The 27,102-nt window shown below is 47.2% G+C and overlaps 4 protein-coding genes across 4 annotated transcripts in view; 2 read left to right on the plus strand and 2 right to left on the minus strand.

The window, feature by feature from the left end:
* Positions 1 to 1,074: 1,074 nt before the first annotated feature.
* sacm1lb (SAC1 like phosphatidylinositide phosphatase b) lies at positions 1,075 to 16,853 on the minus strand. Its single transcript, XM_069172016.1, has 20 exons — positions 16,790 to 16,853; positions 14,800 to 14,897; positions 14,600 to 14,674; positions 14,391 to 14,518; positions 13,386 to 13,535; positions 13,171 to 13,230; positions 9,941 to 9,974; positions 9,589 to 9,690; positions 8,390 to 8,475; positions 5,950 to 6,036; positions 5,792 to 5,860; positions 5,566 to 5,645; positions 5,375 to 5,473; positions 5,156 to 5,294; positions 3,684 to 3,753; positions 3,294 to 3,366; positions 2,790 to 2,883; positions 1,903 to 1,995; positions 1,758 to 1,815; positions 1,075 to 1,649 (listed from the first exon to the last, which is right to left on the minus strand). Exons 1-20 carry the CDS (start codon positions 16,816 to 16,818, stop codon positions 1,513 to 1,515), a joined length of 1,761 nt encoding a protein of 586 aa, XP_069028117.1. The 5' UTR covers positions 16,819 to 16,853; the 3' UTR covers positions 1,075 to 1,512.
* Positions 9,982 to 11,293, minus strand: LOC138211892 (putative uncharacterized protein DDB_G0290521; the record flags this gene model as incomplete). The annotated part of the gene is made up of 2 exons (XM_069172065.1): positions 9,982 to 10,863; positions 10,897 to 11,293. Coding segments are annotated over 2 exons (702 nt in total), but the record flags the coding sequence as incomplete, so codon positions are not given.
* A 1,611-nt stretch (positions 16,854 to 18,464) lies between the features above and the next one.
* Positions 18,465 to 25,602, plus strand: fbl (fibrillarin). The gene is made up of 9 exons (XM_069172053.1): positions 18,465 to 18,586; positions 20,390 to 20,542; positions 20,650 to 20,796; positions 21,265 to 21,359; positions 21,455 to 21,625; positions 21,806 to 21,938; positions 22,532 to 22,644; positions 23,841 to 23,986; positions 25,013 to 25,602. Exons 1-9 carry the CDS (start codon positions 18,577 to 18,579, stop codon positions 25,035 to 25,037), a joined length of 993 nt encoding a protein of 330 aa, XP_069028154.1. The 5' UTR covers positions 18,465 to 18,576; the 3' UTR covers positions 25,038 to 25,602.
* Positions 25,603 to 26,071: 469 nt separating this feature from the next.
* dyrk1b (dual-specificity tyrosine-(Y)-phosphorylation regulated kinase 1B) overlaps positions 26,072 to 27,102 on the plus strand; it is a 41,343-nt gene continuing 40,312 nt past the window's right edge. The window contains exon 1 of the mRNA XM_069172056.1: positions 26,072 to 26,761. The gene's annotated coding sequence lies outside the window, so the exon portion shown is untranslated. The remainder of the gene's footprint in view (positions 26,762 to 27,102) is intronic.

Genomic DNA, 27,102 nt, shown 5'->3' on the forward strand with positions numbered 1-27,102 from the left:
ACTTCATACTGAGCCTCTTACACAACACCCAGTCTTTGACTTTACATCCTTCAGTGTCTTTCCAACAGACCACACAGTGTGCAGAAGAAACCGTGGAGTCTATGTGTGACTCCTATACTCTTTATTTACCGACTGATCCCAAACACCTGGAAAATATGAATCAGATGTAGAACCCCATTTATAAAACAGCTGGGACGCTGGGCAAATGTAAATAAAAACTAAATATGGTGATTTATAAATGATGTAAACTTATGTATTTGAAAATAGACCAAAGACAACATATCAAATGTCGAAACAGACACATTTGTAATTGTTTTATGAAAAATATATGCTCATTTTGAATTTGAAGATCACCACCATCCAATATTGGTTTCCAGCCTTGTCCCTTGTCCTGTATAATATGTCTACGGATATTATGAACCGTAGACAATGAAATCCACTAATTCTTTGTCATTTTATGTTGAGGAATATTATTCTTGGATTGTTGCACTATTTTTCCAGTCTTTCAGAGTGGTGAACCTCTCTCCATCTTCACTGCTGAGACTCTGCCTCTCTGAAATCATCTTTTTATATACAATCATGTTACTGATCTGTTGCCATGGTAACCCAATAAGTTGTGAGATGTTCTTTGTTTTTTTTAGCGTTACACATCTTTTCCAGTCTTTTGTTGACCCTCTCCCAACTTTTTAGAAACATGTTGCTGCCATCAAATTTAAAATGAGCATCATTTTTTCATAAAACAATAAAATTTCCCTGTTTCAACATTTGATATGTTGTCTTTGGACTATTTGAAATGAAATATGGGTTTATGTCCATATTCTGTTATTATTATTCTGTTTTTATTTACATTTTACACATTGTCACAACTCTTTTAGAAACAGGGTTGTACTTCCAGAGTAAATAAAGTGATGAAGTGCCACTGCTCCGTTCAACAAGCAGCTGGTGGATATTTTCATGTCATTTATCCAGAATTGTTTGAGGCGTTGAACAGGAAGTCACGGTGAAGCACAGACCTGAGACAGAGCTGCTGAACATTGAGCGACGGCGACAGCTGCTAAACTAAAAAGGCAAACAAACCGTACACACAGTCATTTATTACAGCTGTCAGTGACATCGCACAAGCTGGTCTGAAGCTGATCACAAAGCATCCAATAGAAGAATAAAGTTGGAGAAACGATAATGTACACAGGTGCCACAGCGCTCCTCTGCTGAGGAACCAGAGCTCCGTCAGAAGAACCTGTGGACGTTCGGTGTCCAGTAGGACGAGTGGACAGACAGTCCTGTCCTCTCCAGCGGCTGCAGTGTGGACAGCAGCAGGCCCACGCACGTCCAGTCTCTGTCTTTGGGCTTTATTCGTACGGCGGGCTGGCCCGGCCACCCACCACCCTCCTCTCTCCCCCCAGCCTGTCAGTAAAGGCTCCACGCCTGCTGATGCTGCGGGTCGAGTGATGAAGAGCTGGAGGAAGAGGTGGTGAGTTCGCCAGGGCCAAGCTGCTTTCCACACACACACATTCAGTCCAGCTTCTCCTTCTGGACCAGCTTGGGAGCATCTACGAAGTCGCGTCCGTTGAAGAGGATGACGCCGGCCGTCACCACACTGGCTGTCCCCCAGAACAGGACGTAGGCCAGTGTCTCAGCCCACGTGTCACCTGGCAGAGGACAGACGTCACATGAATTCTGCTCTCTGAGACTGAGGAGCAACTGACGTGAACTCATTTCTAATAAACCTTTTGATGTTTGGCGGGAAAATGTCTTACCAGCCATGAGCAGGCAGATGATGCACATGGAGAACGCTACGACCATGATGATGGGCAGCTAGAAGAGGAGGAGAAGAAGAAGAGTCACATCAGAGACGTCAGAAGAAAAACAACTGATCAGTGGATCATCTTCAGTCCTTCTTACTGTCAGGAACTTCCAGTCTTTGGGGTCACGCAGAGGGGTCGTCCAATCAGCTTCATCCACACCATAGTTCCCCAGGAACAGGTCAATGGAGTCCTGCATTAGAGGAGAACACTGAATGGAGACCTCGCTTTACACTGAGCTTCTTTCCTCTCACTCTCTATAACTCATATCTCACCATCACATCTCATTAACTTCAAGCTTCTTCTCTCCAATAGTTTCTGTTTATTATCTGTTGTCTCCATTCAGTTCCTTCGCTCGCGTAGTTTCTCTTCTTTCTTTTGCAGATGTCCCGTCATGGAGCTGCATGTCTCTGCTCTGCGCTTGTCGTCTTCACCAACAGTTCATGTCTTGTATCTCTATACTGTCCTTTTCTCTCTCTGCTCTCCCCTCAGATGCTCCGCCCACCTCTGAGCCTGGTTCTGGTGGAGGTTTCTTCCCGTTAAGAGGACGTTTTTTATATATGAATTGTTGAATTGTTGGGTTTCTCTGTACGATGTTATAAAGCTCTGCTGTAAGGACTTTAATGTGTTCAGTGCAAAATTAAATAACCTGTATTGTGACTTAACGCTATATAAATCAAATTGAACTGAATTCCCTGGTACTGGCTCCTCTTTACTCCTCGTATGGACAAATAACTCCACCCCTGTCTGAACTCGAACCAACACACAGAGTCCACATACTTCTGAAACATTGCGACGTGGTAAAAGGGCTGCAGCAGCCCCGTCTGGTCAATGAAGGTGTAGCAGCTTTATTTGACCTCGGCAGACATTATATGTATTCATGGTTCTAATGCAGGTTCTCCAATTAGTAGGAAACCGGTTGGAGAACCCAGTTCCAGTTGGACTGTGAAGCCGAAGTCACTCAGAAACACGAGAGCCTGGACGCACCTGTCTGAAGCCGTCAGAGAAGTTGTTTTTGTAATATCGGATCATGGAGTTCCAGCCGTCCATCACCAGCCCCCACTGAGTCCTCTTCCCGGTCCTGAGAGACAACAACTCATCTCAGCACTCACAGCTGCACATCTGAATGTTAAAAGGACACAACTGAGGACATTCATGCTGTCCAGAGGACCATCCGTCTCCATTAAAAGCTTTTCTTTTTCACTCTGTCCTTCTTCTAGTCCACATATCACAGTGAAATATGACATAATATCTGTCTGTAAACCTGAACAAGTGTCAGGTCATCAATCAGAGCTAAAATAGCTAAAAAATAGAGCTAAACTAGACTAAACATGTCGACAAGGTGGCAGCAGGAGTGTCGGGCAGGAGAGTGGATCGCTGGTGAAACTGTGATGTCCTACAGGGAGGAACCTCCATCAGACCTGCCACCAGAGTCTTTTTCAGATGGAGGACACGACGGGAAGCTTTATGTTTACGTGGACGAGCGCTGACCTGGTGAAGTCCGTCTTTAAGGCACCGGTGCCGGCGTACTGTTTGGCACAGGCATCAGCGTTGTCGGCCCAGGCTGCATGTAAACAGACAGGAAGTGGAAGAGAAGATCATATTTAAACATCATGACGGCTCACAGATCAGGTGAAGGACGAGTATTAAGCCTGTCCAGGTGAGGGACATCGGATGCGCTGAGAGACCAGCAGGAGAAGTGTGAACTGTTTTGGGTCAGAGCGTCTCTCCAGCAGCGTCCTGGTGCAGAACTCACCGGGCCTCTGACAGAACCAGCAGCTGCTGAGTCAGCAGTGTGGTGGACTGATGTTTGGTGACCGTGTGTGTAGCTGAACGGTCTGATGGAGACCGCTGAGGTCGGCTGGTGTGACGAAAACTCACCGTTCTTGTACATCTTCTCGAAGTCCGCCTGCTCTTCGACCTGCTGGTTCACATGGAGCACTCCCATCCTCTGCAGACACACACAAGTTCTGAGACATTTATATTTAGGGTCCGAAACCTCTATTGTTCTTCAAGGAATTAGTATTCTTCCGCTTTGTTGTCTTACTAAAGAATTGCCTTTTTGGAGGGTTTATCGTACTCAAAAATACTCCCGTGTGCCCGTGGCGTGGCGGCCATTTTGAGCATCTCGCCGAGAAACTACAAGTTGCTGTAATTCTGTTATACATTGTCCGATCTTCCTCAAACTTTACATACATGACAACAGTCCGGCCCTGAAGACACCTGTATGGTCATATTTTGGTCATAGTCATAGCGCCACCCGCTGGCAACAGGAAATTAAATGTTTCATACTCTCACATGCTACTCAAAGCTAGTTGATCACAAGACCCTCAATTTGGGTCAGAATGGTCTTAACACATTGATGATGATATATTGAGAAGCCTGTGCGTTATCGTCAAAGGGCGTTGCCAGGGCAATGCAGCAAAATTTTATGTTTTGCCGTGACACAGGAAGTTAATGTTTAAGGTCAAAGGAATCTTGAAACCTCACGAAACGCGGCACATACATGTGGCGTGGTGAGACGATACATCCGAGATGTGTTTTGTGAGTGGGCGTGGCCTAATGGCTCGCTAGCACCCCCTAAACTGCAGCCCTGGCACCTAGTTTCAACTACATGCACCAAATTTGTTGGACATGTGTATCACACAGAGATGTACAAAAAAAAAAAAATCTGTTGGTATCCCGACCTCAACTTAACATGAAGTCCGTCATTTTTAATTTAGTCACTATTTTTAGCAATTGTATTTTAATGAACTCCTCCTACAGACTTTGTCGGACCAACTTTCAATTTTGTCTGTCCCATCTTAACAACTGGGAGATGAAAAGTTGTTAAAAGAATTTGTTTTCGTCGATCGGTGTGCCTGTGATGTGGCGGCCATTTTGAGCTTCTCGCCATGAAACTACAAGTTGCTGTAACTTTTATGTACATATTCCAATCTTCCTCAAACGTTACATCTTTGATAAAAGTCCGCCCCTGAAGACACCTCTATGGTAATATTTGCTCATAGTCATAGCGCCTCCTGCTGGCAACAGGAAATTAAATATTTCATACTTTCACGTGATTCGTCGAGCTGGAAGATCACGTCGACATCAAATCGGGTCAGAATAGCCTTAAGGCATTGATGATGATATATCGAGAAGCCCGTGCTTTTTTGTTAAATGCGTTGGAGATCCAGCGGCCCCGACCCACTGGCTCCCTGATGTGCAGCACTGCTTGCAGTTTTGATTTTTACTCTTCATTTTACATCATCGCTGAGATCCAGTGGAACCGACGTGAATCCAAGCTGAGCACAGCAGCTGTTCTCTGCAGGGTGAATCACCGCTCTTCATTCATTTCTCCTCCAGAGTCCTACCTGCAGCTGGGACTGCAGCGAGCGTCGGGCCAGCAGGTTCTGGATGACGTTGGTCCGATCCAGACAGTCCATGCAGTTGCTCCTAAAAGTCCCCTCCTGGTTCTGCAGCACCTTTCCGTCTGCGTCCACCAGGAAGTACCTGCATCCACACACACACGGTTACCTTGGACGGAGAAGACAAGGGTACTGTCTCAGACACACAACAAAGAGCTCACTGACCCAAAGTCCTCCTGCGTCTCAGAGACCATGTCCAAGAGGAGCTCCAGCCGGTGCCACCTCATCTGACTGCACTCCTTATGGAAGTCAAAGGCGACGTACCTGCAAGAGGACAAGTGTTCCCAGAGAGTCAACGACCTGCAGCAGTGAATACAACACACACACACACACACACACACACACACAGATCTTACTTGATCATGCCGTTCCCCAGGCTGGTCACCATCTTATCAAAAGCCAGTTCCAGAGGCTTCTCTGAGCCCTTCTGGTTGATCTGAAGAACACAGATGAGTAGTTATCTTTCAAACAGTCATTTCCTTTGTCTGCTGCTTCTTAAATCAGGATTATATTTATAATTAAACCAGGAAAGATCGAGATCTAGCTGGCACACTGACAGATATGAAAACGTTGTGATCTCACCAGGTTCAAAATTACTTGTCTTCCATAGATAATAATCTGCGAGTCGAAGTGTCTCTGCAATCCATCCAGCTGATAAAAACCCAGAGAGACGAGGAAGCAGCGTGAAGAGAGGTGAACTGACCCAGAGGTGTTCTCAGGTGGGCGCGGAGGGAACTTACGTGGTTGACCGTTTTGCTGATCTGAGGTTTTGGTTTGTACTTGAGGTTGGGTCTCTGGGACCAGTAGAAGGGGATGGAGCCTCTCGTCTGGAGAAACAGATCACACAAACACACCATGTTCCAGCTTTCACACACTCAGTCCTCCTTCACAACATAGAGACACGTCCGGCGTAGATGGACAAACATGGACACAGCAGCAGTGGACTGCCTCACTTGAGCAGGATAGCAGCTGTATGTCTTACCAACACATTAAAGTGAGCTGCAGACATGCTCAGACTGTTGTACTCCACTTCGGGCCTGATTTACTCATATCTCTAATACACTGCTCAAAAAAATAAAGGGAACACTTAAACAACACAATGTAACTCCAAGTCAATCACAATTCTGGGAAATCAACCTGTCCAGTTAGGAAGCAACACTGATTGTGAATCAGTTTCACCTGCTGTTGTGCAAATGGAACAGACAACAGGTGAAAATGAGGCAATTATCAAGACAACCCTATAAAGGAACGGTTCTGCAGGTGGTGACCACAGACCATTTCTCTGTCCTCGTCCTTTCTGGATGATTTTTGGTCACTTTTGCATTTTGCCAGTGTCCTCACCACTAGAGGTAGCATGAGGCGGTGTCTACAACCCACAGACGTTGCTCAGGTAGTGCAGCTCATCCAGGATGGCACATCAATGCACGCTGTGGCAAGAAGGTTTGCTGTGTCTGTCAGCACAGTGTCAAGAGCACAGAGGAGATACTAGGAGACAGGCCAGTACATCAGGAGATGTGGAGGGGGCCGTAGGAGGACAACAACCCAGCAGCGGGACCGCTATCTGCTCCTTTGTGCAAGGAGGAACAGGAGGAGCACTGCCAGAGCCCTACAAAATGACCTCCAGCAGGCCACTAATGTGCATGTTTCTGCTCAAACTGTCAGAAACAGACTACATGAGGGTGGTACGAGGGCCCGATGTCCACAAGTGGGGTCTGTGCTTACAGCCCAACACCGTGCGGGGCAATCGGACTTTGCCAGAGAACACCAAGATTGGCAGCTTCTCCGTCGGCGCCCTGTTCACACTGAGCACATGTGACAGAGTCTGGAGACGCCGTGGAGAACGTTCTGCTGCCTGCAACATCCTCCAGCGGGACCGGTTCGGCGGCGGGTCAGCGACGGTCTGGGGAGGCATTTCTTTGGAGGGCAGCACAGCCCTCCATGTGCTAGCCAGAGGTACCCTGACTGCCATTAGGTACCGGGATGAGATCCTCAGACCCGTTGTAAGTCCATATGCTGGTGCAGTGGGCCCTGAGTTCTTCTGATGCAGGACAATGCTCGGCCTCATGTGGCTGGAGTGTGTCAGCAGTTCCTGCACGATGAAGGCATTGATGCTATGGACCAGCCTGCCCGTTCCCCAGACCTGAATCCAATCCAGCACATCTGGGACATCATGTCTCGTTCCATCCACCAACGCCACGTCGCACCACAGACTGTCCAGGAGTTGACTGATGCTTTGATCCAGGTCTGGGAGGAGATCCCTCAGGAGAACATCCGTCGTCTCATCAGGAGCATGCCCAGGCGTTGTAGGGAGTGCATACAGGCATGTGGAGGCCACACACACTACTGAGCCTCATTTTGACTTGTCTTGAGGAATTTCCACAGAAGTTGGAACAGCCTGTGATCTGATTTTTCCACTTTTATTTTGAGTATGATTCTGAATCCAGACCTCCATGGGATAATGATTTTGATTTCCATTGATCATTCTTATGTTATTTTGTTCTCAACACATTCCACTATGTAACGAATAAAGATTTTCAACTGGAATATTTCATTCATTGAGATCTAGGATGTGTTGTTTAAGTGTTCCCTTTATTTTTTTGAGCAGTGTATATTCGTGTTTATTCCAAAAGTTTTCACATTTATTTTTGCACTTGTTTTGCAGGATTTACTGAATAAGTGAGTCATTGATCTGCAAATCACTCTTTAAATTAGATGTTTGTCATGTTTTAAAGAGACTCCAGCCAACAGAATGACCGAAGAAAGAAAAGGAATTTTACTCTTCTTGAAATATAAATATCAAAACACTATATAGCACAAAACTTGGCTAATAATAAAACATGATCATAAAAGACCATAAAAGAGGAGGATGGTGGATGAGATCCTCCAACAAACACTGAGCAGCAGGTCCAGACCTTTCCGTGATGAGCAGCTGACTTGGTTTCATTCAGTGGGAACATTATGAAGCTACCTGTGAACTCTGAGGGACACATTCAGGAACTGGTACAGTGAATCAGACCCTCGGGGTGTTTACAGTGCTGCTGTCATGATGTGGCATCAAACAGGACATTTATCACTGCAGAGACTAAGATGGAGAGTTTTGAACTTCTGTGTCTCTACGTTCTGATCTGAGTGAGTCTTTAGTTATTCCCTCTGACTAGCAGCTTCCTGTCTGAGGCTCACCTGAACAAACGAGGCCTTGGCGCTGCTGTGCTGCATGATCTGCTCTGTTTCCACGTAGTTGGCAGCGTGTCCCTCTGAATCGATGCCTGCAGACAGAAACACACAGATAAAACCTCTACAGACTCATCTGTGGTCATCACAGTTACACATCTACTGCTTCTTCATGTGGTTCAGATGGTACCCGACACCTTCGCCTTCATTCATCATGTGCAGCTCTACCTCGCCTGCAGCTCAAGTATATAAAAAGCTCCGCCCCTGGACTGACAGGAAGTCTGTGATATCAGGAAGCCTGACTATCTCTAAACAGACGGGATTATTTCACTCTTATGTCTTGGAGGAAATGAAATAATGTAACACGGACATGTTAACAAGGTGAAGGACAGGATGTCCACAGGAGGACATCTTTAATGTCCGCTGGATGTGTCTACATGGCATATTTCTTCTGGTGGGGTCACATGAAATTCATTCTTTAACAGCTGACATGAAACTAATATCTAACGCTGCACTCATATTGTTTTTGTCTATCTGTACCAAGCATTATCCAGCAGTGATGTCATCGTTGGTTTGTGAATGTTATGAATCCTCCAGTTCAGATTCTGTCCGTCACCATCTTTGCTAGTTCGGAGCGGTTTGGAGCAGGAAGTGACCATATTTGGACGAGCTGGGGGAGGAGCCAGCAGTGGATCTGACTAGATCTGATTGGAAACCTGACGATACTACGTCCCGCCCACCGATAGCTGTAACCTGACTGCACCACAGACCTGTCAATCAAACAGACACGCCCCCAAAAACAGGTCTTTCTGAATCTTATTTTCTAATGAATGAGGGATTATTTTCAGATGGACCTCCAGAAAACTAATAAGAAGGAGTGACTTTAGCTAACAACACCGAGATAACTGATGGACACATTTTATTCACTTTGTATTTGATGGGAGTCTATGGAGCCGGAGGATTTTTGGAGCCGACCTCTGGTGGCACTCGCTGGTATTGCAGCTGAAGATACTTCTGAATCAGAACAATTTTTCAGACCTGGAAGCTACAAACACTTTTATAAACCGTCTGTGGTGTGTACAGACACTCCGGTTCTCCTGGAATAAAGAAGTGTTTTAATTGAAATATTTTTACATATCAACAGAACTAAACACCACTGCAGAATGGTTCCAGTGGACTCAGGAGTACCCAGAATGCAATCCAGTTACCTCGGATGTAGTAACGGACTCCGGCTCTGAAGCAGCTCCTCCTGGAGACGATCGCCCACTCAAAAACTTTTCCATTGATGCAGCTGGACTTCATGGTGATGACTGGGGAACACACGTGTTAAGAAAGCAGCAGCACTGACACGGACCAGTGAGGACACGCACACACCTGATGAACATCTTCAACCACTGAGCTGCTGTTTCCGTTTCTCATGACAACAGTAAACAGTCGGTATGAAGATAAAACTATGAACCTTCCAATCAAACATGAAAGGTCATTCAGTCACTGAAGGAGTGTTGACCTCTGACCTCTGATGAGGAGGAGGAGGATGAACAGCAGCAGCAGAAAGGATACAGCCGTGGACAACAGGAAATACAAACTTGTGTAGCTGTGAAATGAGAGCAGAGTTAGATGATGAAATGTTCTGATCAGGTTCTGTTAAAAATACAACAGATACTTCATGTGATCCAGGTTACATCACTATTCATACAATATTCAGAGAGAGGGACTGTCTCTTTCCTCCTCCTGTCTCTGTCTCTTTGTTTTTTATGAGTCCTGGTTGTCTCTGTCTCCTGGTTGTTTCTCTGTCCTTGTCTCCTGGTTATCTTTCATCCTGGACAGAGTCCAACCAGCTCATCAGTCAGGTCCTGGTTCTGCTGTTGTCTCCTTCCTCCTCAGAGAGAAACAGACCAGCTGTGGTGTCTCTGAGAGACTCTGAGTCTCATCATTGTCTCTGTCTCTTACATGGACACGTCCTCACTCCTCATACTGAGAGACAGGAGCTGGATGGAACCTCAGTTAACTCATGTGTCCTCCTGTCTCTGTCTCTCTGTGTCCTCCTGTCTCTGTATCTCTATGTCCATTAGAGTGTGTCACTGTTCTTCTCCTACTGAACATTCACTTTAATGGAGGGATGGTCCACATCCTCATATGTGACCTGGTGTCTCTGAATGTCTCACAGTCAGACCGTCCTCACACAGCAGCAGACCAGCTAGAATGGTTCAGCGTTACAGTTAAAACTACAGTCTGCTGCTTCAACCTGTCGGTCTGATGGAGTCGGATGGAGTCTGAGTGAGTCTGAGGGAGTCTGATGGAGTCGGATGGAGTCTGAGTGAGTCTGAGGGAGTCTGATGGAGTCGGATGGAGTCTGAGTGAGTCTGAGGGAGTCTGGTGGAGTCTGGTGGAGTCAGGTGGAGTCTGAGTGAGTCTGAGGGAGTCGGATGGAGTCGGATGGAGTCGGATGGAGTCTGATGGAGTCTGATGGAGTCGGTAGGAGTCTGGTGGAGTCAGAGGGAGTCAGGTGGAGTCGGAGGGAGTCTGAGGGAGTCTGGTGGAGTCGGAGGGAGTGTGATGGAGTCTGATGGAGTCGGAGGGAGTGTGATGGAGTCTGATGGAGTCAGGTGGAGTCTGATGAAGTCTGGTGGAGTCAGATAGAGTCTGAGGGAGTCGGATGGAGTTTGATGGAGTCGGTGGGAGTCTGATGGAGTCGGATGGAGTCAGAGGGAGCCTGATGGAGTCGGAGGGAGTCTGATGGAGTCGGATGGAGTCTGAGGGAGTCTGAGGGAGTCTGATGGAGTCGGATGGAGTCTGAGTGAGTCTGAGGGAGTCTGATGGAGTCGGATGGAGTCTGAGTGAGTCTGAGGGAGTCTGGTGGAGTCTGATGGAGTCTGGTGGAGTCTGGTGGAGTCGGTAGGAGTCTGGTGGAGTCAGAGGGAGTCAGAGGGAGTCAGGTGGAGTCTGAGGGAGTCTGGTGGAGTCGGTAGGAGTCTGGTGGAGTCAGAGGGAGTCAGGTGGAGTCTGAGTGAGTCTGAGGGAGTCTGATGGAGTCGGATGGAGTCTGATGGAGTCTGGTGGAGTCGGTAGGAGTCTGGTGGAGTCAGAGGGAGTCAGGTGGAGTCGGAAGGAGTCTGAGGGAGTCTGGTGGAGTCAGGTGGAGTCTGATGAAGTCTGGTGGAGTCAGGTGGAGTCTGATGAAGTCTGGTGGAGTCAGATAGAGTCTGAGGGAGTCGGATGGAGTTTGATGGAGTCGGTGGGAGTCTGATGGAGTCGGAGGGAGTCAGAGGGAGCCTGATGGAGTCGGAGGGAGTCTGGTGGAGTCGGATGGAGTCTGAGGGAGTCTGAGGGAGTCTGATGGAGTCGGATGGAGTCTGAGTGAGTCTGAGGGAGTCTGGTGGAGTCTGGTGGAGTCAGGTGGAGTCTGAGTGAGTCTGAGGGAGTCTGATGGAGTCGGATGGAGTCTGATGGAGTCTGGTGGAGTCGGTAGGAGTCTGGTGGAGTCAGAGGGAGTCAGGTGGAGTCGGAGGGAGTCTGAGGGAGTCTGGTGGAGTCGGAGGGAGTGTGATGGAGTCTGATGGAGTCGGAGGGAGTGTGATGGAGTCTGATGGAGTCAGGTGGAGTCTGATGAAGTCTGGTGGAGTCAGATAGAGTCTGAGGGAGTCGGATGGAGTTTGATGGAGTCGGTGGGAGTCTGATGGAGTCGGAGGGAGTCAGAGGGAGCCTGATGGAGTCGGAGGGAGTCTGATGGAGTCGGATGGAGTCTGAGGGAGTCTGAGGGAGTCTGATGGAGTCGGATGGAGTCTGAGTGAGTCTGAGGGAGTCTGGTGGAGTCAGAGGGAGTCAGAGGGAGTCAGGTGGAGTCTGAGGGAGTCTGGTGGAGTCTGATGGAGTCTAGTGGAGTCTGGTGGAGTCGGTAGGAGTCTGGTGGAGTCAGAGGGAGTCAGGTGGAGTCTGATGGAGTCTGGTGGAGTCGGTAGGAGTCTGGTGGAGTCAGAGGGAGTCAGGTGGAGTCGGAAGGAGTCTGAGGGAGTCTGGTGGAGTCGGAGGGAGTGTGATGGAGTCTGATGGAGTCAGAGGGAGTGTGATGGAGTCTGATGGAGTCAGGTGGAGTCTGATGAAGTCTGGTGGAGTCAGATAGAGTCTGAGGGAGTCGGATGGAGTTTGATGGAGTCGGTGGGAGTCTGATGGAGTCGGAGGGAGTCAGAGGGAGTGTGATGGAGTCTGATGGAGTCAGGTGGAGTCTGATGAAGTCTGGTGGAGTCAGATAGAGTCTGAGGGAGTCGGATGGAGTTTGATGGAGTCGGTGGGAGTCTGATGGAGTCGGAGGGAGTCTGATGGAGTCTGGTGGAGTCGGTAGGAGTCTGGTGGAGTCAGAGGGAGTCAGGTGGAGTCGGAGGGAGTCTGAGGGAGTCTGGTGGAGTCGGAGGGAGTGTGATGGAGTCTGATGGAGTCGGAGGGAGTGTGATGGAGTCTGATGGAGTCGGAGGGAGTGTGATGGAGTCTGATGGAGTCAGGTGGAGTCTGATGAAGTCTGGTGGAGTCAGATAGAGTCTGAGGGAGTCGGATGGAGTTTGATGGAGTCGGTGGGAGTCTGATGGAGTCGGATGGAGTCTGATGGAGTGGGGTGGAGTCGGATGGAGTCTGAGGGAGTCTGATGGAGTCGGGTGGAGTCTGATGGAGTCGAGTGGAGTCTGATAAACACTGTGACTGCAGCCTGCTGCTTCAACAGGCTTCAGGACAACACGACACTCTGATACTATGATTGACAGAAGTGACACATGTTGAACAGGTTGGACGCTCCGTCTCACTTCTGGCTGCGTCATGAATTCCCTCAACAGGTGTCCGTTCCAGACGAAGCGCTGATCGGCCTGCAACAAGGACAGAGAGCTGCTGTTAATACAAAGACAGGCAGCTGGAGAGGACATGCAGGACACAACCTCAATCAGGAAACGTTGTGGGGTCAGAGACAGAAGAAGAGACAGTTTTTCTGTGTCCTTCTAAGACGGGCTGCTGTGCGTCTCACCCTCTCCAGAAGACTCATCTCCTGGAACTCTGGGCTGGTGTTGGCCAGCCGCTGCAGAGTGTGGGTCAGGTCGTAGTCCGTAGCGAAGTAGAAGCCGTCTGTGTGGAGCACGCTGTTGATCATGGACAGGAAGCTCTTGTTGTCCTGCATCTGCAACGAGACACGTCCAGCACAGAGCTGAGAGACAGAACAGGAAGCTCGTGGCAGGAAGTCTCTCCCAGTCAGTCAGTTAGAAATCTGGGAAGGACCTCGAGTCTCCGTTAGAAGACGTCATTGTTTCCTCTCAGAAGTTCACCTTCACTCCAGTTCGTGATGGAATTTGAGCACAAACAGGAAGTGGATGATTTGATCTCACACACCGTTTCCCCGAACAACCGTCAATAAATTATAGCGGCCGTGTATTCCAGTTCTCCATCAGCCTGCTGCCTTCTCTGCATCATCATTGACTTTTAGATGTTCCCGGACCACAGTGACATCGCTGCCGTGTGTTACAGTGGTGTTTTTGGACTTTACTTCAAACAGTGTCGCCTCTGTGATGTAGGTCAGTTAATGGTTGCTTCAGCTCCTCCAAAACTTTTTCCAGCAAAAGATTGGAACAGAGCAGCCATTTATTTACATGTATATATTTATTTGATATTGAATATTTATCTAAATTATTGCTACTATCTGGGTTCACTCATCACTGACTTTCAGATGAATGGTGTTTGAATCCATGAGCAGGATGTTTCTCAGAGAGCTTTGGCACCATCTGCAGGCCGTCGAGGGAAACGGCACCAAACGGTATCATCACATTCAGATTGTGAAGAAAAACCATCAGTGAGAGTCTTCAGAGAAAATACATAAAAAGTCTGGAGGTCGTCTTCTTAAGATGTCTCAGTTCTGTTCGGAGGACCGATGAGACCCGGATCAGTTTAAACTGAGTTTCTCCCGCCGAAGATATGTGAGACCGAAACGATGCATTCATAATTTGTAACCAGTGACAGCTGATCTGTTCTCAGATCCCACCTGGTTGTCTGTCAGGTGGAGGATCGTCTTCTTGTAGGAGATGATGTCAAAGTCAAGAGCCTTCCACACGGCGTGTCCCAGCAGGTCTCCCACCTTTTTCTTCTTGGTGATGACCACCAGGTACGTCCCTGAAACAGACAGGTGGAGGTGAGAGCGCACCTGTCAGGTAGATCCAGCTGCGATCCTCCTCCGCATCACCCTGAACTCACCTGCCACCAGACGGACAGTCCCCATCAGTCCACAGATAGACCGGGTCTCTGCTGATGCGGGGACGTCCCGCCTCACTGAGGACACAACAACGGTTAGTGTCAACAAACGTCCACAACACAAAACAGGATTTTATTACTAATCATATTGTATTGATTCATTGATTATCCAGGTGCTCTCATCCAGCCAGGTGTGTTCTTACCTGTGAGAGTCATCTCAGTGGACACCCGGTCAACAGCCAGGACGTCCTCAGAGCCATCGTCACAGGCCTCGATGTAAAACTTCTCTGGAGTAGTGCGCCTGCAGGGACACAACCGATTCAGAACAGATAACAACACAACACAACACCACACTATAACACAAAAACAACACAACAATACCACGCTATAACACAAAAACAAGACAACACAACAATACCACGCCATAACACAAAAACAACACAACACCACACTATAACACAAAAACAACACAACACAACACCACACTATAACACAAAAACAACACAACAATACCACGCTATAACACAAAAACAAGACAACACAACAATACCACGCTATAACACAAAAACAAGACAACACAACAATACCACACTATAACACAAAAACAACACAACACAACAATACCACGCTATAACACAAAAACAACACAACAATACCACACTATAACACAAAAACAGCACAACACAACAATACCACACTATAACACAAAAACAGCACAACACAACAATACCACACTATAACACAAAAACAGCACAACACAACAATACCACACTATAACACAAAAACAACACAACACAACAATACCACGCTATAACACAAAAACAACACAACAATACCACACTATAACACAAAAACAACACAACACAACACAACAATACCATGCTATAACACAAAAACAACACAACAATACCACACTATAACACAAAAACAACACAACAATACCACACTATAACACAAAAACAACACAACAATACCACACTATAACACAAAAACAGCACAACACAACCGATTCAGAACAGATAACAACACAACAACACCACCAAACTCCATCAACACAACAACAGGGCACCACAACGCCGCCATCCCGCTATCAGCAGCTGACTGTAACGGACCACAGCTGACGGACCACAGCTGACTGTAACCGACCACAGCTGACGGACCACAACTGACTGTAACGGACCACAGCTGACTGTAACGGACCACAGCTGACGGACCACAACTGACTGTAACGGACCACAGCTGACTGTAACGGACCACAGCTGACGGACCACAACTGACTGTAACGGACCACAGCTGACTGTAACGGACCACAGCTGACTGTAACGGACCACAGCTGACGGACCACAGCTGACTGTAACGGACCACAGCTGACGGACCACAGCTGACTGTAACGGACCACAGCTGACGGACCACAACTGACTGTAACGGACCACAGCTGACTGTAACGGACCACAGCTGACGGACCACAGCTGACTGTAACGGACCACAGCTGACGGACCACAACTGACTGTAACGGACCACAGCTGACTGTAACGGACCACAGCTGACGGACCACAGCTGACTGTAACGGACCACAGCTGACGGACCACAGCTGACTGTAACGGACCACAGCTGACGGACCACAGCTGACTGTAACGGACCACAGCTGACGGACCACAACTGACTGTAACGGACCACAGCTGACTGTAACGGACCACAGCTGACGGACCACAGCTGACTGTAACGGGCCACAGCTGACGGACCACAACTGACTGTAACGGACCACAGCTGACGGACCACAACTGACTGTAACGAACCACAGCTGACTGTAACGGACCACAGCTGACGGACCACAGCTGACTGTAACGGACCACAGCTGACTGTAACCGACCACAGCTGACTGTAACCGACCACAGCTGACTGTAACCGACCACAGCTGATAGAAACTGTACCGGAACTCCGCGGGCCGTTACATAGAGTTATTGATTTGTTGCTATCAGACGCAGCTCGATCGGAAGAGATCGTTAATGAATAAAACTTTCCGGGATCTCTAACGTTAGCTTTGGCTGAACGAATCACGAAGCAGTGCTTCCACTGTGGAGATGACGTGTTCGGGTTTTAACCGCGTCACTGAAGTGCTCGCGGAGGCTCACGCGCCTCCTCACCAACACGAAGCCACAGGTGATATTACACGTTATTCACTTATTCACTTACAGGCTGAAATTCTCATAGGTGCTCGCCATCTTTCCTCACGTATGACCTCAGTGACGTGTCAACGTGCCGACTACTTCCGTCATCAACCGTGCGTGGCCGTGGGGGAGGGGCTTCTTCTTTTACAGGCTATCGTTGAAGGTGCATTACCGCCACCTACTGGACTGGAGGGTGAGCCAGTTCCCACTAAGACTGAAAACGAACTCACTTTTCTAAAATCAATACAATTAAAAAATTATGGAGTAGAAAATTACACAATTAATATTACATTTCTAATAATTAATTAGATATATGTTATATCCAGAGTGTCTCTCCGTGTGTTTTATACCTTTTATATACAGTTTTTGGTTTTATATGTCTGTCTCAGACAAATACCATGTCCCACCATGTCTTCTTCTTTAACCCACATCACACAGTCCTGATGGATGTTTTCAATAGGTTATATCATCCTCAAGAAACTGCAAGCAGCAGGGACGTTTTTAAGAGTTGGTGGTAATTTAAAGCAAGGATTTGGGTTTGATGAGGTACATGAGCAGTATATTTTGAGATGATAGTAAAGAACAGTAAGAAAATATTACATGCAATGAGACGGCTGGTTGAAAGTCAATAGAAGGAAGAGAGAACAGAATTAATACTAGTCAATACATTTAATATGAGTCCAAGACCAGTGTTTCTGGTGAGGACAGGAACACAGTGTCTCCTCTGAATTAATTTATAGGATCATAGTCACAGCAGAGACTTTGAAATAGACATATTTACATGGATGGACAGTTACACAAAGAACCAAGAATAACTCAACTCATCATCATACCTTCACTAAGTAGAAACAATTTGTAGTGACATCTCTTCTACAGTTTTATTATGAGAGATTATTCAGTCTGTAACATCACATCTACAGCTCCAGAGTTCAGGACAGGATGGTGGTTTACAGGGGAAGTCAATCTTATCAAGGTCAAATAGTTTACTACTAAACATGATGCAGGCAGATGTGACCTTTGTGGACAAGAGGAGAAAATGGAATTTCCTGTCTAATGAAAAAAGTAAAAAAAAAAAAAAAGAAAAAAAAAAAAAAAAGAAAGAAAAAAAAAAAGAAACTTGTTGCAGAAAGTTAAGGGATGTTTTTTTTTTTTTTTTTTTTTTTTTTAACTTTAATTAAATATTATTTGGCATATACAAGAAATTATACAGAAGGAACAATATATTATAAACTGAGCTATAATACTTTATTTTAAAGTACAAATCAGTTGCAGCAACAGAAAATAGATAAATAAATAAATAATAATAATTAAATGATATGAAAGAAACAAGACAAAGAAAAAATAACTAAAGAGGTCAGAGATCTAATCAGAAAGACATTTCTGTATATGATTGTAAACTGTCAAGGCTTGTTTAGTTTGTACTAATTTAAAAATTGATGAAATCATTAATGAAGAGAAAGATGACATGAATGAATCTGCGTCTGTGGATGAATTGTTTAGCCATAATATTTAGGCTGTTTTATAGCATTTCCCCTTTTTGGTCTTGTAATATAACTCCAAATTTGATTTCATTAAATGTTAATATGGGTGATTATCATGTATCCAAACCTGAAGATGAACGCATCTGTTGTATTTCAGCTCCAGGCCAGCGGGTGGCGCCAGTTCACGGTTTAAAAGCGGAAGAGGAGGAAGCAGTCGGAATTCAGTAGCTGCACATGTGCTTCACTCTGCGTCCGTCCAGAGACGATCACCGCCGCACAGAAACACAGAGTCCCGCAGACTGCATCTATTCACCGCGTTCTTCCAGACGACATGAGGCCAGGTACAGTAGGGGTACACTGTGTGTGTCTGTGACCGTGTTCAGGGCCCGTTAGTCGGTACATTTGATCGATATTTTGGGATGGAAGTGTTTACGTGTGCCTGGCCTACACCGCCATGCTGCTCAGTGAACATCACCGCCGAACTGCCGCCAGCCACGTGAACATTTCGTTGTTAGTGTCGGAAACTCCTCAGACATATGTGATGTTAACGTTAATGATGTGTGTGAGTGGAGAGAGTGTCTCTGACCAGAGAACCGACCAGCGGCGGCGGCGCCCCGTGTTGTCCTCCGTCCGGTCAGCACGTGCTGAGACGCCGCTCGAGGCTCCGTGCAGCCCGATCCACTCAGCGGTGTATTGCCGCGGGGACAGAACCGTGTTTCGCTCAGGAATTCGTCGTTAGTCTCGTTCGGGACTGTTTCGAGCTGCTTTTCTTTTTGCCACGAGGCTCCGAGGTGAACCACAGCTCGTGCTAACCGCGCTCGTGTGTTTTGTGTTGACCAAATTTAGCGGTTCGGTGGTCCTCGTCTCAAAAAGTATTATTTTTCTGTTTTACAAGTTAAAGGCCTGAGTGGTGGACTGCATGTCCCCGTGTGTACTCTTAAAGCGGGCCGAGTCCAGCTGTGTGCCCGCCGTGTTCTGGAGTAATCCCGGGATCAGTGAGGCGGGTTAATCTGGGCCTGGATGTTCTGGTGTCGGACACACGGCTGCAGAGGAGCCGGCACTGATCTGAGAGTAGCCTCGAAGTTTCTCATGTTGTCCGATAACAAACAGAAGACGATCTTTCCTTATGTCTGACGGCCTTCAGGGGGCGCTGTGGAGGACGCGTTGTTCCCCGCTGCAGCCAAATTCAAAGAAATTTAAAAATTGTAGTTTTGCTTGAAAATAGCAATCCCTGATACGTCGTTACCGTGGCAACCCACGCAGATAGATTGGTGATGTCTGGAGACGCCAAATCCGAGCTGTTCACGTTCCAATAACAGTGTGGCCAGTCTGTCATAAAGATCTGATTTTAGAAAGAAAATCTGATTTGCTGGCAGGCTGAACACAAAGATGAAAGGACTGGGCGTTGGGGTCAAAGGTCACGGTGACTTCACACTTACCTCCAGAATTCAAACATTGTGTTTCAGCTCCATCAGTGATTTACAGAAGGACTGACTGTGCTGTGTTCATATCCTGAATGTGTCACTCTGATCTAAACTGGTTGTGTGTGAAACATAAACCTTTTACAATCTGGAACTTCTCTGCAGCAACATCTGGATCTGAAGCAATGACCCGGTTCATACCTGATGTTGTTGCTCGTCTCTACTCCAGTGACCACCTGTGATTGGATCTCACTTTCCCGCTCTTTTTAAATCTATCTAGCATTTTCATGATTATCGGTATTTCTTTCATTCAATTGCTGATAAAATTAATTAATTAAAAGTCCCTGTGCTCCCCTTAGGATTTGTTATTCAAAATTTTGACAAAGATTTGTATTTTTACTGCAAATGTATATCGGTCTCTGATTACCAATAATGGGAATCGGCCCTGTAAAAGCCATATTAGTCAATCACTAGTCTGAAAACCATTTCAGACCGTTTGTAATTCACAACCTGAACTGTCAGGACCCGATTGTTTCGGGTCAGATTATTTAAGTAATATTCTAGTGTGTTATGTTCTGCTGCTGTGCATCAGTGAACTGTGTGAGGGGGCGGAGCTCTTCCACCGCCGGAGGTCTCTGGTCTGCAGCAGCCCGTCTCTCTGAGCTTCGTGTTGTGGTTCTGTTGAGCTCCACACGTTTTTACATGCCTCTTGTCTTGTTTCAGGTTTCAGTCCTCGCGGGGACAGAGGAGGAGGACGAGGACGGGGTGGAAGTAGAGGAGGGTTCGGCGACCGCGGAGGACGAGGAGGGTTCGGCGACCGGGGAGGACGAGGAGGGTTCGGCGACCGGGGACGAGGAGGGTTCAGAGGAGGAAGAGGTGAGACGCCGGTCGTCTGATCGCTGAATGTGCATCCTCATTGATTGACTAATCGGTGAGAGAAGGAGGTGAAACGGTGCTTCTATTAACATGCACCTGTTCTGCAGGTGGAGGATTCCAGTCTCCAGATGGGGGAGGATTCAGGGGCCGAGGGGGCGGCAGAGGAGCCCCGAGAGGGAGAGGAGGAGGCCGGGGGGGAAGGGGAGGCTTCGGAGCCGGGAGGAAAGTCCTGATCGAGCCACACAGACATGAAGGTTTGTTTTCAGTCTCTGCAGCTCCGATTTAATTCCTTTTTCGTGGGTTCAGAGTTTGTTTATTGTAGGTTGTGTTCATATTCTCTGTTGTAATGCAACGACATCAATGTTACAACTCAAGAGATGTCGTCATGTAAATCCAAAGAAAGCTGAGCCATTCATTTTGAATATGACATAGTCATTAAAACATAGAAAATCGAACATCCTTCCTTATGGGCCCCATACTTATCAGCACCTAGTTGTAATGTGTTACTCCCACCAGAAGGTGGCAGTAATGAACCTGAAAGCTGTTGGCCAACTGCCATTAAACAACATAAGCAGAAAAGTATTTTTTATAGTATTTTTGTTTAAAGTGGCAGAAAAACAACAGGAAACACAAATCCACATTCAGACTGAATAAAACCTGCAGTGGAGAAGATGGTGACTAATGTGTGTGTGTGTGTGTGTGTGTGTGTGTGTGTGTGTCAGGAGTGTTCATCTGCCGGGGGAAGGAGGACGCCCTGGTGACCAAGAACATGGTGGTGGGAGAATCGGTGTACGGAGAGAAGAGGATCAACGTGGAGGTGAGCGATGATGTCATCAGTTGAATTGAAACAATGTGAGACGTCAAATACGAGCTGAGTGTCAGTCCAACCTTCGTCCTCTTCCTCTTCATCAGGAAGGAGAGTCGAAGATCGAGTACAGAGCCTGGAACCCGTTCCGCTCCAAGCTGGCTGCTGCCATCTTGGGAGGAGTGGACCAGATCCACATCAAGCCCGGCACCAAGGTCATGTACCTGGGAGCCGCCTCGGGCACCACGGTGTCCCACGTCTCCGACATCGTTGGACCGGTGAGTGCTGCACATGCTCAATGGAGAAGACATGAGGAGGTTCATCAGAGATGGACAGTATATGATTATATCTACAGTGAGAGGAGACTAGATGGTTGTTGTTCTGAGGGTGGATGGGTAATGTCGTGGCTCTTGTAGTTGAAAGGTCACGGTGCAGTAACGTTTGTTGTGGTGTTACAGGAAGGGCTGGTCTACGCCGTGGAGTTCTCCCATCGATCAGGCCGTGACCTCCTCAACGTGGCAAAGAAACGCACCAACATCATCCCGATTATCGAAGACGCTCGGCACCCTCACAAGTACAGGATGCTGGTCGGTAGGTAGTCCAGGACCTCGGCACAGACACGTTACTAAACCACATTTCAGCATCCGGACCGGATCCTTCCTATCAGCAGGCTGAAGCACGGCACTGCTTTTAAGTTGAAACAGCAGTTTGCCATCTTAAACTCTCATTCATACCACTAACCATCCATGAAAAACTTAACAATCTTCAGACTATTTTTCCCAGAATGGGATCAGATATGTGCCGACCTTGTTCCCATAGCAACCACCTGCTAAACAAACAGAAACGACACCTTTCTCTTTGTCTTTTGTCATCTCTCCGTTCTACCGCTTCTTTCTGGACTACGTCTGGTTTCAGTCCTTCAGAATAAGAGCGTAACAGGAAATGCATCGGTATGAATCCCAAAACGTCTATAAAGTAAAAGACCTGAAAAAGAACAAACTATTAAAGGCCTTCTGTCTGATTGTCTCCGAGACCTTGGAGGAATTTAGTCCATTAATGTTTGGTTCCAGTAACAGTTAACATGAAAGATGCAGCAAGCGCGCGTGTGTGTGTGTGTGTGTGTGTGTGTGTGTGTGTGTGTGTGTGTGTGTTCTCCTTGTGACGTGTTGCTGGTTCCTCTGCAGGAATGGTGGATGTGATCTTTGCTGATGTTGCTCAGCCGGACCAGACCAGAATCGTTGCTCTGAATGCTCACAACTTCCTGAGGAATGGTGGACACTTCGTCATCTCCATCAAGGTACGCTGACTCAGCAGATGGAAAACTAATGGTCGTCACGGCCACCCGTCAAGTTAACCAACATGTTACTGCTACTGTACCTACACCACACTAATACTCTTTGTTACGCTTTGGTTTTTGTTAGGTTTTTTTGTCTTCATTTTTGTTTGTCACAAAAAATATGCCATCACATGAAAACTTTAAAGGTGCAATTATATATAATTCTAATATACATGGTGTATAAAGCTGTGAAGCCAGTGAAGTGTCTGGAATTGTAGTACCACTCAGGGCCACTAGAGGCTCCAACAGACTCCCATTTAAAAAAAAAAAAGAGAAAAAAAAAAAGGATCAAGTTCTCTCCTGAAACACAGTCAGTAAATGTTTTACACAAGTCATGGTGTCATTAGAGAAACTCCCTCCATCTGGAAATAATTCCAGCATACATTACATATTAGGACTCAAACACATATATTTGGGGGTGGGGCTTTTTGATTGACAGGTCTGGAGTGTAGTCAGATTTCTGCTTTAGGTCGGTGGGGCATGGTGTTCTCAGTTAGGTCCTCCCCTGGTCACATCTGGATTTATTTATTGTTTTGTTTATTTAGTCTAATTTTTCTGTAATGTCTGACACGCATCAGTCCTACAGCTGTTGAAGGGCTCTGCCCTCTCGCACAGTTCCTTGACCCACTGCAGCGCAGAGCCCGAACCTCTCAAACCCATTGGAATAATTCAGTGATTTGAACCGACTTGATTGGGTCGAGTCTGACGGTTCAGGTTAGAAATTACAACCTCGAGTGTCAAGACATTTACAAACGTGAAATACATTTCTGACTGACGGAGGATTAAAATGTCTACTTTTTCACATGTTTATTTACTTTTATGTTTACGTGATGTTGATTTGCATACACAAGCCAGGCTGTTAGGGTCCAATCTCAATGTATGTGAAGTGACGTGTTAAAGCACTCAGACTTAAAGCCGGTCCGCTGCGATCAGATCACGGCTGCATGATGCTGCCGGGTGATCAGAGGGCCAAAGATCAAAGGATCGGTCAATGTCCTCCAGTTCAGACCCATAAAGGTCCTGGTTCCTCTCTGAGGGCACCGGGTAGGATCTTGATATTGAAGAACAACTTCCTGAACAGTTCGCTGTTCCTTCTCAAAGTCCACAGTTTATAGGTCTTTGTGTGTTTGTTCATGAGTTTCTTCTTCTTCTTCTAGGCCAACTGTATAGACTCCACAGCAGCCCCGGAGGCTGTGTTTGCCGCCGAGGTGAAGAAGATGAGTTCTGAGAACATGAAGCCGCAGGAGCAGCTCACACTGGAGCCATACGAGAGGGACCACGCGGTGGTGGTCGGCATCTACAGGTAATGACTCTCCTCGTTTAAATCTGAAGGACGGATAGAGAGGAAATAATGGATTACATGAGGATGAACTTCCTTTACGATGAATACCGGGAAAGAGGGAGGTGTGAGATGTGCAAAAGAACAAGATTTCTGGCATCGACACGTTTACGGCGGATTCTCTGAAGTTTCAGGTCAAAGTTCGTCCTTTATTAATGTCGTTGTGGGTTTATTTTATCAGTCCATGTTATAATTTATAATCTTTTTTCTTTGGCTTCAAGTCAAGAATATCTGACAACTTCTTTGAAAACTCAAAACTTCTGCTCGTCTTTATAAAAAATAATTTCATTCCAATCTTTGCTGTTTGTTTTTAATATGCGTCCTGTTGGTGGCCGTCACACTTCGATGTGTTTAATAGTTTTAGTTCTGCAGCTCCGGGTTTCTCTGGTTGAACGTAACATGGCAGCTGCAGTGATCGGGTCAAACAGCGCCATCTGGTGGACCGTGAGAAGAATTAAATATTACATATGACCTAAAATAAAAGATCTCGTTTTTGGTTGATATCGGAGTAACAACGCTGATGAGGACGCCAACCCGGACTCAGAACCTGAGTCTCTTTCTCATGAAGGACTTCTATTACAAGTCAGCGTCCCCGGTCCAAAATAAACCTCAGAATAAACGTTTATACATTTGTTAAAAGTTCACGTCTAAACCAACAAATGCACAAAAGACAATCATTTTTCTCTTTTTTTTTAAGTTTTATTTTCATCATTGAACTTCTTTCTAGTTATGAAAATGTTGTCGCTTTGGTCATTTTGTAGGATGCGAGTTCAGTGATTCTTCAAACATGTCCAGATCAACCAGGTGTTCGAAATCCGTCACATTTTTACTTGCACCCTTTTTTATGCATCTCAGCCCTGTAGCTCTTCAAAATAAAGTCAGACTGTGAAAAATGATCCCCGTTCTCTCCAGATGTTCCACCGTGGTGTTGGACCCACAGAACCAGCACTCAGCTTGGTATTAACCTTCTCTCTCTCTCTCTCTCCTCAGACCTCCACCCAAAGGAAAGAAATGAGGCGTGGATGAAAGATCAGACAAACAATTTCCATTTCCAACCACCTTCTCCTCCTGGCCGTCTACAGGTTCCTTCTCAGCGTGGCAGCGTGACGTCCGTTTCTTTACCGAGGACGACTTCAACAGATATTAGAAACCATTTATCTAAAAAAAAAAAAAAAAAAAAAGCTGGACTGAAACATGGTTTGATGGAGACCTCTGGACAGTGCTTTTATTTTCATACATGTTTGGCTCCTGTGTTCCCTCCTTTTTTTTTAATTTTTTTTTTTTATTATTTTATTCTGCTGAAAGCTTCCTTTCAGCCTGTATGTGACCTGTCAGTATGATGTGCTTCATATGTTGTGTGTACTTGTGGAGATCATGTGAAGACCCACTTTTCTGTCTTTACTGGACCGGAGTGTGCAGATGGATATAGAGAAGCGGTTCTGACTGTGATGTGATATGAGGGTGACTTCATGTCAGCAGGATGCTTGTAGACTTGTTTCCTACAACGTGTGCTTGAACCAGTTCATGTGTATTTTTACTAACTGGCGCCTTTGTTTTAATAAAGGATTTCTCGTTTTTGATTGGTTTATAATGTGATGAACTGTTTCAGCAGCACTGCACTCTGGTTCGGGCTCACATCCGGGCCGGACTGTCAGTTCAGGTCCTGCACGGTGACTCGGTCCGTCTGTGTGTTGGACCTGCACCGAGATGATGGCCAGACTCTCCTGTCGGTAAAACAGGGATTATATGCTGCACTCTGGCAGCGGGAGTCCATCTGACTGTTGGTTTAGATGTAAAGACGTAACCCGGTTCGGTGTTAACCCGGCACCTTTATCTCCGAGCTTCGACACTAGACTGCGTCTGGACTTGCATTCATCCGGACGGTGTAGCGTCGTCATAATCTTCCGTTTTAAAAGAGTGATTTGGGGTAAATTGGAGTGACCGTCCGCGGCGGATTTGTTTTGGCAGCCATTTTGTGGGGAGTTCGTCTGGCGCGCGCCGGGCCGTGCTCGCCTGGCGTCGGGAGCGCGCGCTCAATGCAGCCCCTCTCCTTTGACCGATATTAACATCACAGAGGGGCTGGCCAGCGCAGAGCTAGCTGTAGCCGAGCCTGCTTCAAACACGGGGCTTTTTTTTCCACCCCCACAGCGGTTTGCATGTTCGGTCCCCCGGTGGGCCGGTGCCGCCGAGCAGCCTGCAGTTTGCGGACTGTCTTCCCTCCAATGGCTAAGTTTTATTAGACGGCTAGCATGCTAGCTACTAGCTAGCTAATGTTAGCTTCTTGCCTTTAAATTAATTAAAAGCGGACGGGATCGCTTCTCCGGACTCCCACCCTCACCCCACCTCTGCAGCCGCGCGGGACCTCTTGTACATCCGAGAATAAATCTCCATCCAGTACATTAAGTTCTCTGAATTGAGTTGGAGGTGTCCGGGGTTGAGGCGGCGGGCTGCTCACCTCCCCTTAGGCACGGCTAGCTGTGCCGCGCCGGCAATCACTCCCATCGACAGCTCCGCTCCCGGAGCACCGGAGCACCGGAGACTGGACCCCCGCAGTTCTACTGGGAACTAACATCACCGGGATTTTATCGGACAATAATTCTGCATTCCAGCATTTTGGATTTGTGCTGTTTGAAGAGGGACGGCTGACCCGGGGGAGGGGGCTCGGTTCGTGTGGACGAAGGGAGATAGGGGTTCCGAACATGGCTGCTACGCGGAACCTGGTTCGACACACCGCCTGAGGTAAGAACGAGCCGGTTGTCTTTTATTCCTGCATGAAACGAGGAAGAGCCGCCGCCGGTCGGTCGGTACATGTGCCGGATGCCTGCAGGTCGGTCACCGTTAACGCCACTCGGTAGATTAATGTTCCGCCTGTCGCCCGTGTGCCACCCGGCCTCGTGCCACCATGCCTCTGTCGCCGCTGGCTAACGGGGCGACAGGCTGACTCCGGTGAACCGGGCCGGTTCACGGCGTTGCCGGACAATGGATTATACTAAACGGTTCCGCCTTGCTGGCGTTTCTCGGTATGTTCGAGGTGCATTGAACGACGGCTCGTCACCGACCCGCTGCCCTTCTGCTCTACC

The sequence above is a fragment of the Embiotoca jacksoni genome, unplaced genomic scaffold (assembly GCF_022577435.1).
Source record: "Embiotoca jacksoni isolate LCO1_2020_lvr unplaced genomic scaffold, fEmbJac1.0.p SCAF_50, whole genome shotgun sequence".
Lineage (NCBI taxonomy): Eukaryota > Metazoa > Chordata > Actinopteri > Embiotocidae > Embiotoca > Embiotoca jacksoni.

Excerpts from the sequence above, each read along its gene's own strand:
- sacm1lb (XM_069172016.1), bottom strand. The coding sequence starts at position 16,818 with ATGGCGAGCACCTATGAGAATTTCAGCCT. Across the intron at positions 9,975-13,170 it reads AATTCATGACGCAGCCAGAA|CTACACAAGTTTGTATTTCC; the intron begins GTGAGACGGAGC and ends CTCATTTCACAG. Across the intron at positions 3,754-5,155 it reads CGCTGCAGTCCCAGCTGCAG|AGGATGGGAGTGCTCCATGT; the intron begins GTAGGACTCTGG and ends GTGTGTCTGCAG.
- fbl (XM_069172053.1), top strand. Across the intron at positions 21,360-21,454 it reads AGAAGAGGATCAACGTGGAG|GAAGGAGAGTCGAAGATCGA; the intron begins GTGAGCGATGAT and ends CCTCTTCATCAG. Across the intron at positions 23,987-25,012 it reads GTGGTGGTCGGCATCTACAG|ACCTCCACCCAAAGGAAAGA; the intron begins GTAATGACTCTC and ends CTCTCTCCTCAG.